This window comes from Onychostruthus taczanowskii, unplaced genomic scaffold (genome assembly GCF_017590055.1).
Source record: "Onychostruthus taczanowskii isolate IOZ18803 unplaced genomic scaffold, ASM1759005v1 scaffold45, whole genome shotgun sequence".
Lineage (NCBI taxonomy): Eukaryota > Metazoa > Chordata > Aves > Passeriformes > Passeridae > Onychostruthus > Onychostruthus taczanowskii.
This window is the reverse complement of record NW_024502014.1, coordinates 477,912-490,225: the sequence shown is the minus strand read 5'-3', so window position 1 is coordinate 490,225 and position 12,314 is coordinate 477,912. Positions and strand designations below refer to the sequence as shown.

Genomic DNA, 12,314 nt, shown 5'->3' with positions numbered 1-12,314 from the left:
CCTTTCCTTGCTCTTGATGTCTCACTGCAAGTGGAAGATGCTTCCATGTGTTTACAGCCCCCCTTGCCTCTGAGAGGGTACCACCAGCAACAATAGTCTTCCAGGCTGCTGCGGATCACCAGCAGCTCTGTAGGAGAGGTACAGATTACAGGCAGAGGGCTGTAATCTCTTCCTCAGGGAAGCCCATGGCAAGCTGCTGGGAGCTAATGGGTTTGTGCAGGTGATACTGGAGGTGTCAAGTGACAAACTGATGCTGTCCATGATGGGAATTGCTTTGGTGTGTTGGGCCAGGGATGAATGCTGTATGGGCTGGAGGTGGGAAACACTCATGGAGTTTGTAGCTGAAAGTAAACATGGGATTTTGTGGGACTGGCACCACAGAAGCACTTCCAGAAAGGGAGAGAGGCTGGGTTGAAGCTACCTCTTGCTTTTGTCAGTTATATGGAAAACCAGTCTTTTGGAAGGAAGGAGGCAGTGGATAGAAGCAGGGGGTCACCAGAAATTATTTCTGAAGTAAACACACAGTGGTAAATGCTTCATGATGGTTGAAGTTTGTTTGCTTCATGCAGAGGTTGCAGCTGGATTACGTTTGCTCTGAGTTGCCCATGGAGCAGACTGCACCAAATCCTCATTGGGTTCAGCTCCTCCAGTAGCTGGTGGTAATCAGGGGTTACACTTTTGTCTTATATTGCTGACTTTTCCTCTTTGTGCTTTCAGAAATAACACAGATCATCCAGGTAGACTTGGACCTGAAGTACAAGACCAACATCCGAGACCTGTTTGATGAGTTTGACAACTTCCCAGAGGGAGCAGTCATTGGGATTGCCAGGGAAATGCAACCAGTGTACAGGTACAGCTCCCATGAGGAGCAGGGAGTGGGCAGCAGGTGGCTGGTGGCTTCTCTTCAACTCAGGTTGTTCTTTGGAAAAAAGCCTGGGGAGCAGTGGTCTCCCTGCTTTAATCCCTGCAGGGGAACTGAATCTGAAACTTGTAAGTTGGTATGAGCAAACTGTACAATGTTACTGTGGTTTGTTTGCTTGTTCCCACACACCTTCACAAGACTTCCTGAGGCAAATTCTTGATCATCATTGCCAAAATCCATGCCTGGACTCTGGTACATCTAGAGGCATGTTTGCCCAGCCCTGCCTGCTGAGGTGCTGTAATTGTTTGTGTGTTGACCCTCTAAAGTTTTGGGCAAGAGTATTGCAGAGAGTAGGGATTGAGTTTGGGCAACAATGAGATTCTGGGTCCCTGGAGTGCACTTTCTGCTTCCCCCAGGGAAGGCTGGCCTGGGCTTGCAAGCATGAAGGTGGTCTCATGGTCCCTTGCTCTTCAGACCCTTGGTCCACCAGCCACTGCCAACTGTGCTGGAAACCACTCACAAAGGGGTAGGCCAGTCCTTCCCACTCCTGGGAAATAATGCAAATCCCGCCACTGGTGGGATTCAGGAACGTGGATATTTCCAGGTGCTTAGAGAAATTGGGGTTTTTTATCCATTGTTCTAAGGATGGACTTCAGGTTTTCTTTTAATCCAGAGTAGATCAGATAGTTATCCCAGGATGCCTTAATGGATCTCAGCAGAGCTGAGTTTGAGCATTTGAGATGGCTTGGCTAGATTTGCTAATCCTAATGGAAAAGTTCTTGGAGAAAGATAAAAACGCCTAAGAAGTCTGTATGTTTTTTTCTTCCCTGGAAGCCTATTTCCCTACTGAGCCTCTTAAGGCATGACCAGCAGCACTCTTGGGCAAAGGCTGAGCTGCAAAGATCTGGACCAGCCTTTCTTGCTGCTTGTGCATCCAGATGGGAAGAGGGTAGAGACAGAGAGAAGTTAATCAACAGGGGATTGATGGTAGTTAGTCACCACCAATTGCTTCCTGGAAGTCTAAACCATATGACAGAATGTGATTGCTTCGACTACAGAAGTCACCGCTATTTCTGAGCTGGAAAAAAGACATCTCTCTGTCTGTGGCATAAGTGTTGCCTCTCTCCTGATTTGTACTCTTGGCAGGAAGAGCTCGGACTAGAGCAACATGGATGCTGAGATCTTGTCTCCATAGGGTGACACCATGCTTGGAGAGTAGAGGGCTCCTGTATCTGCTTTGTGTGTCCTGACTAGATTTTGGTGCCCAGAATGGTAAATCCAGCCCCAATTCATCATATGCAATTGTTAGAGCTTAAAGGGAGATGGAGGGAAGAGCCCCAGCCAAGAGTGGCTGTGAGGCTGAGGCCTCGGTCGGCTCAGTAGGGCAGATCCCTGTTGTTAGTGGTGCTGGAACGGGGTAAATCAAGCACTCATTTGCCTGCAATTAGTGTAGGGTGGAATCACTTTGTTTTTGTCTCTGCAGGGTTTTGCATTATTTCAGTGCATAACTAGGGAGCGGGGATGGTGATCTGCTGCCTGGATGTGGTTTGTGGGACTGGGTGTGCCTGGAGGGGCCTGAATTAAGGTTTGGGGTGCTCTGCTGGAGAGCCTTTCAGCATGGCAGGGGACAAGGCAGGGGATCGTGGGGCTGAGCACTGAATACCTGACCCAAGCCATAGCTGTGTTCTCCCCCTCCTGCCACCTGTGGTGGGGACAAACATGCCACGCAATAATAGCCCTCACAGGCTGCATTTTTGGGCTGAACTTTCTGTTGTTGCAGTTTTGACATTCTGGGTCACTTTGGGCTATGTTGTGCTTTTCTTCTTGTTGTTTTGATCTTCATGTGAAAACAAATTCTTGATCCTTCTTGTCGCCAGATCACCCGTTGTGGGGCGAGCTGTGCAAACTCCAGCCTGCCCTCCTGCCAAGCCCTGCACCCTGTGGGGCTCTCACCTCACTGCTAAAAGGGTTTCCAGACACAAACATGAGCTGACAAAGCATGGATGTCTTTGTAAAAAATAATTCTTTACTATTTTTATACTTTCAGAAAGATAAAAAACATGTTGTAGGTAAGAAATAACAGGTGTCAGCTCCAGCCACGTTGTTTCCCTTGTGTGCAGGCTTGAAGCATCAGTTGGGAAAAGGGTTGTGGGGAGGGAGGAGGATTACAGGGCGGTTGTGGGGTCTCTGTGTTGCCACTCACATTTTCCTCACCATTTCACACAGCTCTCTGCAGCACTAGCGTTGCCCCAAAGCATCAGAGGACTTGGGGTGAATTAACAGAGCTGTCCTGAGCTTGCTCGTGGAGCTGTGGACTTGGTTCCATGGGGCAGGGTAAGCCAGTGGCAAGCCAGAAAGGGTCTGGGTGCCATTTTTCCTGCTGTGTAACAATGGGAAAGATGGATGGAGATCAGTCCACATCTGTTTCCATCAGCTGCCTGTTGGCTGCCTTGCTGTGGGCTGCACTTTGTAGGCACAGGCTGGGGCTGCAGAAGGCTCAGGCTGCTGCACTGGGCCAACGAGCAGCGCTGCGCACAGACATTCACGGGAAATGGAGGAGTAAGAGAACAGCGAGTCGGAAACATCCCGGAGCCTGTCTGCATATCCTGAAGGTAGGGGAAACCTCCAGACAGCAAAACAGGATGGCACGGGAGTGTTTCCACTCGCTTGACTCATGCTGAAACAATGCCCGGTCACTGTTTGTCTTGGACAAACACATTTCTCTGAGCAACAGGATCTCCCGGCCCTCCTGCTAGGCCAGTGCTGGGATTTAACTGTTGCACAGTCTGGTGTTGGTCTGTCCTTTGGGGCCACTCAGGGTAAATTGGAGTGGCCTGTGGAGAGCAGTAGCTCCTGCTGAAGCTGGACATGGATCACTCTGCAGTGTCTGGCAGGGAGTCCTGGATGCAGAGAGGGAGGTGGCAGGAGCCCATATCATGTGCAGGAAGTGATCTGAGGTACGAGGCCACCGGCGTCAGGTTTCCGTCTCTCCAGCCGCGGCAGGGAAAAGAGGCACCCTGTCCATGGGTCAGGCATGTGGTCCTCCTGTGGCTTTTGGATCCAGTGTGGGACATGGGCTAAGGTCAACAGCTCTGTGGATAGGGTTGCAGGCAGAGCTTCATCCCACAAGAAGGTGCCACTGTGGTGGGGTTGTTGAGGACACTGGTACTGTGCAGTAGCCTCCTAGATGCTTCTGGGCTTTCTATAGCAGCACTGGATTTGTCCTGCCAGGCTGTTGTTTGAATATTGGCCTGCAGAAGAGCCTCTTCCCAGGCTGACTTACTCCTGCTCATGTGTCTGCCTGCAGGTTCACGCTGTGGCCAAGATCAGGAGCTCTGGCTTCAGTGGGAGTGATTTTGATGTAAAGATTAGACTCTGTGTCTGAAATTTGCATCATCCAAAAGGCTTTCCATGCAAGGAGGTGCTTCTTCAGAGCCATAACCTTAATTAAAAGTCCTGTTGTCCTCTGCAGTATTTCAGCTGCTCAGTTGTGCTGGCCAGTCCTGCTCACCAGGCTACACAGAGTGAGTGATAATGGTCTGTATAAATATTTATGTTGCACTGAGCTTTCCGTACCAGATCTTGGTCAAATTGAGAAGTCCAGGCTCTCTGGTGCTCTTGAGCCCTGCTAAGAAACCTGCAGAGAAGCATTGTAGATGCAGCCTGCATGAGAGCAACCAGATGGGCAGGCAGGGCACTGTCCTTGGGGGTGTGTGGGTACATGCCCAACCCTGCAGAGCAGCTCAGCCCTGCTCCCAGCAGTGTAGCTGTGCCACGGCTGGCATGGCCTGCTGCCCCTCAGCCTGCTGGCCAGGTGTGAGCACTGGGGCTGCACCTGGAGTATAGCAGGGTCTCCATCAGGGCACGACAATGGCATCCTCACACCAGTGCAGCCCAGACTTACCTGTTCCTCCCTGCCAGCCTGGCTTGGCTCAGCACCTGTTCCCAGACACCTGAACTCAGTGCTGCCAGGTGCCAAAAGGATAGGATTCCTCATTTCAAAGTAGCCCTGTGGTTGAGAGGAACAGAGTGGGTAAATACTGTGGCACTCCCCAAAATATCCTGAAAGCTTTCAGATTACTAAAGGCTTAAATCCTGTTCTTGCTGTATTTCCTGGTTCTAGACCCATCTGGTCACACTGGTGGCATGTGAGAGGAAGCAGAGCAGTGGTATTGATTGCAGAGCTGCTCTCAGCAGCCTCAGCCTGACCCCGTCCATGCGCCATGCTGTGCTCCCTGCTCCCATTCCCACAGCCATCCCAGCCTCTTCTCTGCCCAAGCAGTGCTGCTGCTGGCACTGCCAGTGGCAGTGGGCTCTGGGTGTGCCAGCACCACCTGGGGCCCTCAGAACTGCCTCCAGCATGCTCTCCTTGGAGGTCTCCTTGGGAAGGAATGGTCTGCTGGCAACAGGGAGGACTTAACCCACAGGTCCTCAGATGGGTGCTTTTACCCCTTTCAGGTAGGAGGAAGATACCTGCTGTGAAGATGGGCCTGAGGAGAAGTCCCAGAGCTTCACAGGTCCAGGAATGCACACAACTGGGGCTGGAAGGGTGGCTGCTGCTTCCACTTCTGCTATTTGGTGAGAGCTTTACTGCTGTGCCCCGTGTCAAGAAGCTAATTAAAGCTTGAGGCATCTTGGGAATCCACAGTGTTGGAAATGATAAGTTTGTCCAGTAGGAAAGGATATCTACATCAAAGGGGCAGCTAACAGACTACAAAGGGCCGACACTTGTGTCCCTCTGTGGCTGCAAGGCCATTCGCCTTTGCCTCTGCCTAAAACCTGGGAAGAACTCAAACAGGACATTATTTTGTAGAAAGGAAAGGCTTTGTTTCTGCTTGTGATCATGTGGGAGCTCTGTAAGTGTGCTGTGTGCTCAGTGACATGCGTTTTGTTTGTTTGAGAGCTGCTGAAATAACCCAGAGAAGCCCATTAGTGGGTGGAAGCAGGACTGTGCAGCTCCGGACGCGGGGCTGCGGCGCTTGCCGTGCTGGGTGTTTGTGGGAGCTCAGCGGCACCGGCGCTAAGTCACTTTGTCAGATGTTTGGAAGAGGAAAGGAGTTATCCTGGACTGTGAGCAGGCTAATGCTAAATCCATAGCCAGGCCAGGCTGTCAGGACTCTGGGCTGAGACAGTACATTCTGTACCTTCTCCTGGGATCTAAAAAAAACCCCAAAGTACGGCTGACAGCTGCAGGCAAGGAGCAGCTGGATTTTCCCTGGCTGAGGCAGCAGTGGTGGTTGTAAGATGTAACACTGCAGGTGGGCTGCTGCATGTGATGGAGATTTCCAGAACTGGAGATAACCATCTCCAGCAGGCAGGTTCTCCTGGCTGAGTTTTCCTGGTTTTGTGGACTATTCATGCCGGCAGGTGGCCCTGACTTGGAGACTTTACTCTTTTCCAAGGGCTTTTGCCCTGAGGAAGCAGGGAGCTAGCTTCCACAAAAGATTCTGTTCCCCAGGCCCCTCAGAAATAAAGGCAGGAGAATTTGTGGCTGCCTTTTGTACCATTGTGATGTCAATGCTGCCTGCCCACAGTCCTGCAAGCCCCAAACCCTGTGCACTTTGGATTTTAAGCCATTTCGAGACTTTGACTTGATTTGTAGCAAGTACTGCTGTTCGATGCATGGGGAAAACGGTTCTAGGAATTGGTTTGGCAGTAGCTGCCAAGAAGCAAGGAACTGGAAGCAGAATTAATTTCAAGAATTCAGCTTTACCTCTGATTTAAAAATTAGCCAACAAGGTAAAGGGTTGTGTTGTTTACACCTGTGAATATCATTAATATATGGGACCTGTCCAATTTATTCCCACTAAGATGCAAATTTGAAATGTCATTTAAAAACAATCAATAAATTGGACAAGATCTGACAACCGCAACTGTGCATTGATTAGCACAAATAGTAATAATATTAACTAGCAGATGAGCTTCTGTGAAGGGACAGCATCTCCCCTGTTCTCGAGAGTTCCATTGGCAGGCAAGGGTGTCCCAGAGCAGGGAGCCTGTGCTTCCAAGGCATGCAGGGGAACACTGCCAGAGCAGAATTTATTCACTGTTGTTAACAGAAATCTGCCATTTTAGCAGTAATTAGGCCCACAGTGTTCTAGAGTGTCCCTGTGGATGGGTTGCCCCCCTTCCTGTACTGGTGCCGCTAGAGGATGGTCTCACACACAGGTCACTGCTCTGCGCTGCCGCCAGTGCCGTTTGCTCTGTAGGTGGAATGAAACTGCTGTGACCCAGACAGGGATTTATGCTCCCACCTCTATTTGGAGGATGATTTTAGCACTGGGATGTACAAATTTGATGGTGAACAAGGCCACCCTTGAAAATCTGTCCCAAAGAAAGGTTTTGCTCCCAAGCTGTGATCACATGTTGTCATTTGTCATCTATTTAAGAGTTCCCATTTTTGGACTAAGTCCACGCAGAAATGTCATCAGTGAGAATCAATTTGCTGCTCTAAATACAGGCCTTTTAAAAGTCTGGCATGTTGGCTGGGCTGTGGTAGAGACCAGCACTGTACAGACATAATTTGTGCATTACGTGAGAAGTTTATTAAGGAATTACTGATGTCCTCATTGGAGAGCTCAGTCTGTTGCTTCATCAGTATTTTCCATGGGGTGGCTGGAGGTCTTGCCTTAGCTGGACCTTTACCATGAACCCATCAGAGAAGGTTAAGGTGGTCCTGATGTGCACACCAACACATCCTGCCCTTTGTCCCGGGATGGATATTGGCATTGTTTTGCCCCAGGGTGACATTTTCCCCTGCAGGGCAAGGGGTATTACTGTGTTGGTGATGCCACTGCATATCACTGGGTACATAGTGCTCCTGAGAAGTGTGGAGCTGGGATTTCCTGGATTGCACAAGCTGTTCAGCCTCAGCTCAGGTGCTGTGGTGTGGGCTGGTACTGAACCTGCTGCCCTGGCTCCTTAAGGGGTTTAGCAATTGCACATGGAAAATAAGCAATTAGCAACAAGGGCTGCTTTGTTGTGAAGGCGCTGAGCTCACCAGGCCGAGGGCAGGAGGAGGGAGCTGGGTTGGATGCTGCCTCGGCTGTAGCCCCGGGTGGTTGCCTCCCTTTGTGTGGCAGAAAGGAAGGGCCCCCTTCATTGCAGCAATGTCTTCTGGAGGTGGGAAGAGAGGGAGGAAGGGGAGCTGGCCGCTGCCTGCCACAGTGAGGATTAGCCAAGAGGAGAAGGGTGAAGGGAATTTTCTCAGCTGTGCTCTTACTTTGTGCAAAGGATGAAGGGGGAAAGCCACCATCACCCCCTGAGTGGACCATGCCGTCATTCCCATCACTCTCCCCTCCCCACTGCCCACACCCTCCCCTCCAGGCAGGACAGAAGCTGCTATCAGGGCCTCCCCTTTGCTCTCTCCCATTTCAAGCACATCCCCTGTCCCCATCAGGACACTGCATACTTCACACTGGGGCTCCCACCCCATCTGCCCCTTTGAGCAGATCTCTGGGGCCCCGCAGGTCCTAGGCACCACCAGGTGGGTAACTCAGCCAGGGATTGCTTGGTGGGACCACAGCCAGGTGCCGTGTCCTCCTGCCACCCCGGGGGAGTCCTGGCAGCACACGGAGCAGGGAGCAAGGTGCACTTGTGCCTCACTGCTCATTGCACAGGAGCAGTAGTGTTTGCCAGCTGGGCAAGTGCCTGCAGCTGGGGATAACGCCGGCAGCCATGTGTGTTCTGGCTCAGGATCTGAATGACATATTTGGAGGTATGAGAGCATGTGCTTGTTTTACTTGGTGTTTGGGCTGGCAGGGCTGCTGTCAGAGTGGCTCAGAAAGGGATGGCTGGCAGTCCATGCTTCCCTTCTGCTCCCTGAGCCTCATGCGTGGCTCAAGGATGGGGCTCAAGGTCCCCCAGCCCCTGACCCCTGCCCCTCAGGCAGAGGCTTGCTGACAAAAGGCATCCTCAAAGCTGCTGCTGCCCATCCTGCTCTCCCAGACAGCTGCCCAAACTCTGGCAGGGCTTGGCAAGAGGTAGGAGCAAATCAGTGAGCTCTACAAGGAGCTGACTGTTTCTGAGATGCTTATTACATCCAGACTCTTGCAGATTCCCTATTTTTGTGGCTTTATTCCTTGACTGTTGGCTTTGTTTCCCCTTTGGTGAGGGAGCCTTCATCCCTTGGTTCCATGCTGCATAGGCTCATGCAGTGCACACTGGCTGCACCTTGCAGCCTCCTCCTTCCAGGAGCGTCCTCCAACCATAGGCACCCTGGGTCTGGCCTGTCATCTCACTTCACTTCATGTATTTTTGACCTGGTTTGTTGATTCCCCAGATGCCTGTGTGGGGAGGCATTCCTGGAGATGGGGATGCATGGGGAAGGTCCACATCCTCAGCAGCAAGCCCAATGGCAGCTGCACAGCTGATGTGGCAGGGTTGCAGCCTCTTGAACGTCAGATGGGTGTAGGTATACAAGCCCAGTCTGCTGCTTGTGGGGCAGGTCTTTGAGCTTGCTGCTGGTCTCCCAGCTGGCAATAACCCCTGCAACTTGCCTTTCCTGCCAACTTGGGCACCCAGCTGCTTTACCAGCGGTTTCCAGCTTATCCCATGAGATTGTCCCATAACCCAGAGCTGAAGTAAATGAGTGGAAGTTCACAGATTTGAATAAAGTCTTTCCCCCGCTTGTTTGCCCCTTGCTGTGACATGCCCTACAGAGTACAGCTGGTATTGGAGTGGTCCCTCCTGGCCTGGCAACTGTCCCCAGTGAGGTGTTTGGAAGGGTGTGATGGCAATTTGTGAGCTGGGGCTCGTGACCACCGGGCTGCAAGGCAGGGGAGGCGCGGCCGCAGCGCCCTGTGCTGGGCCAGCAAGGGAAGTCCTGCTGGAAGCAACGTTTTTATCTGGGCTGCCTGGGCCTGGTGTTTGAATGCTTGGAAATGCTCTTCTCCAGATGTTTCCTAGCACACGCCGGCTCTGTTTATAAACAGCTCCTCAAAGCAAAGCCTGTTGGGGCTGCAGGCGGGCGCTCGCACAGGCCCCGCACGGCTCCCCTGCACCATGGCACGGGCTCTGGGGCCACAGGTCACCTCTGTCCCCTCCCATCTAGATGGGTTAGAGCAGTTAACAAAAGCCCCAAATGCCTCCTCTTCCTTTCTCCTCCCTTTCTCCTGGCTAACAGCTTCCTGCCCCGATGCATCCTGGTGGTGCTGCCTTCCTGCCCAGGCTTTTGCTGCTGGGGGTGCAGAGAGGAGGGCACACTGCCCTGCCTGAGCTGCCTGTTTCCAGGGAGATCCCGGCCACTCCAGGGGCTTGGGTCTGGGAGACATTTCCATTGCATCCAGCTGGGGTTCAGTTCCTTGATGATTACCTCAAGGGCACATCCTGACAGCACGCTCATCCAGCCCCTGGAGTTTTACCCTTATGTTTTGCCAAAATTTGAGGTGGGTGCAAAGGGGCGATGTTAGGCAGGACAGAGTGGAGTGGATGCAGGCTGTGTCAGCTGTTTGGCTGGTGGTTGAGCTTTGCCAGCACCATCTCCTCTGAGGAGAACAATGCTCTCATACTCGTCACTCCTTCCACTTCTAACTGGGTGGAGGTGCTGTTCTCTGTCCTGGCCCCTGCACGACAGGACCAAAACCCGCTTGAAAGACAAAAGCCAAGAAAAATCCTCTCTAAACAGCTGCTGCCAGTGGCCCTGCCAGGATACCTTTCCCTTGGTAAAGGCAAGGCTGTTGTGCTCAGCTGTGAGCAGGTTCCCAAACCATCAGCACTGCGGAGCCACTGGCAGCTCATCACATCCTGGATCTCGCCTCAGCATCGCTCCCTGCGGATGGCCCTGCCCTCCCTGCCAGCCCCACACCCTGCACACAGCCAGGGGAGGACAGCCCTGTCACAGCCAGTGCTGGGAGGAAGGGCTGAACAATTGCTGCTTGTCAGTCTGTCTCCTCTTCCTGTAGAAAAGGGCATGTTATCAGCCATCCACAAGTCATCTGGGGAACAGCATTACTGAAAAACTGAGTCATGTGATACAGATTTGCTTTAGCCCCACCATGGTCTGGCAATGCCAAGGGCCTGGGTGCATGCAATTTTTTTATCCTGGCTGCTTGTAGTGGCTGTAATCTTGTCCCTTAGCTTGGGCAGCATGTGTTTGGTGGTAAGAATGTGAAAGGAATCAGCTTCACTGCTGTGGAGCTGGAAATGTGCTCCCTTCTGTGGCACTGCTTACCCTCTCCCTCCTGTCAGCTTCCAGCATAACATTCTGGGCAGGGCAATGGCTTTCTTGGCACTGCCAGGGAGAAGCAGAGAGCAGAGGATGCAGAGGTGGACTTGAGCCACTCCCTGGATCTGAGTACTTCCAGAGGCTGATTGGTACATGGCTGGGGCTTGTCTTTGCAGGTGAGCTTCCCTCTAATGCTGCATGGAGAATGTTTTGTCTCTCTTTTCTAAGGAGCAACCCATCCATGAGTTGTCTTTGCCTGTCCTCAAGACACAGCTGCTCTTTGCAGAGGCAGAGCCCTTTATCCTTTCCCCACCCTTTAGATCCAATGAGCACTGCTCCCCATGAGCTCTGATGAGGCAGCCCATCCTCCACTCCCCTTCCCTAGGAAGCATGGACACGACTGCCCTCCTTCCATGGAAAACTGGCACTGGGAAAAACCCTGTCCATTCTGAATCAGGTGGAAGGGAGTGGTGTAAAGACCCTTAATGAAATGAGAAATATCCGTGCTTTAATGGAAAGTTTTAAGGAAGTGATGCTGCATGATTCTTGTGGTTCTCCAGATCAGGAAATACAAAAGATATTCACAGTTGACATCATTAACAGATCCACATTTCTGCTGGGAAAAAAATAGAAAAACAAAATAGATCCCATTTCTGCTGCAGTAATTCTGCTGGTGGCTGTGTGATCCTGGCTGTCACCTTGGCCAGTTTCACTGTGCTGGGGACCCAGAGCACAGGCCAGGAGGATGGATTTGATAATCTCATCCCTGTACAAGCTGTAGGAGTCCCTGAGCAAGAGCCTGTTGGAGCTCAACATGGCTTCTTAGAAGAGAAATTTAAATTTAAATGCTTGCAGTGGATTGCCTCTGGAGCTGACCCAGGGGCAAATGTCCCTGCATCTTCTTACATCTGAGGGAGCCCAGCTTCAGCTTCCATGGGACCACTTTAAACATTTGGGTGCTAAATCTACCAAGTTCTCGTTGCCTTGAGCTGCATGGAGACTTGGGTGATGTCTGACAGGTTTGAAGAGGAACTAGTGGCAGGCTTTCCTTATTCTTTCTAACAGTGTTTCTCCTTCACATCTTCACAACAAGATGTAAAAAAACCCTTCTGTGACTTTACATTAAGTGTGAGGGCTGGAAGGAGCAAGCAGTGCTGGCAGCCCTGGGCTGTGAGATGGTGGTGGAGGTCATGGGTCTCTCCTGCCCTCCTCTGACACAACAGGCTCAGACTGCTCTCAGGTGCTCAGCTTTGCAGCAGAGGATGCTGTTTGAGGGAAGAAAACTTT

General features: G+C 51.7%; 1 protein-coding gene across 1 annotated transcript in view; it reads left to right on the top strand.

The window, feature by feature from the left end:
• The window catches only part of XXYLT1 (xyloside xylosyltransferase 1), a gene marked incomplete at its 5' end in the record, with an annotated part of 33,295 nt that overhangs the window by 19,279 nt on the left and 1,702 nt on the right, over positions 1-12,314 (top strand). Inside the window, one exon of the mRNA XM_041414312.1 lies at positions 718-850. Within this exon, the coding sequence (XP_041270246.1) occupies positions 718-850 (133 nt within the window). The remainder of the gene's footprint in view (positions 1-717; positions 851-12,314) is intronic.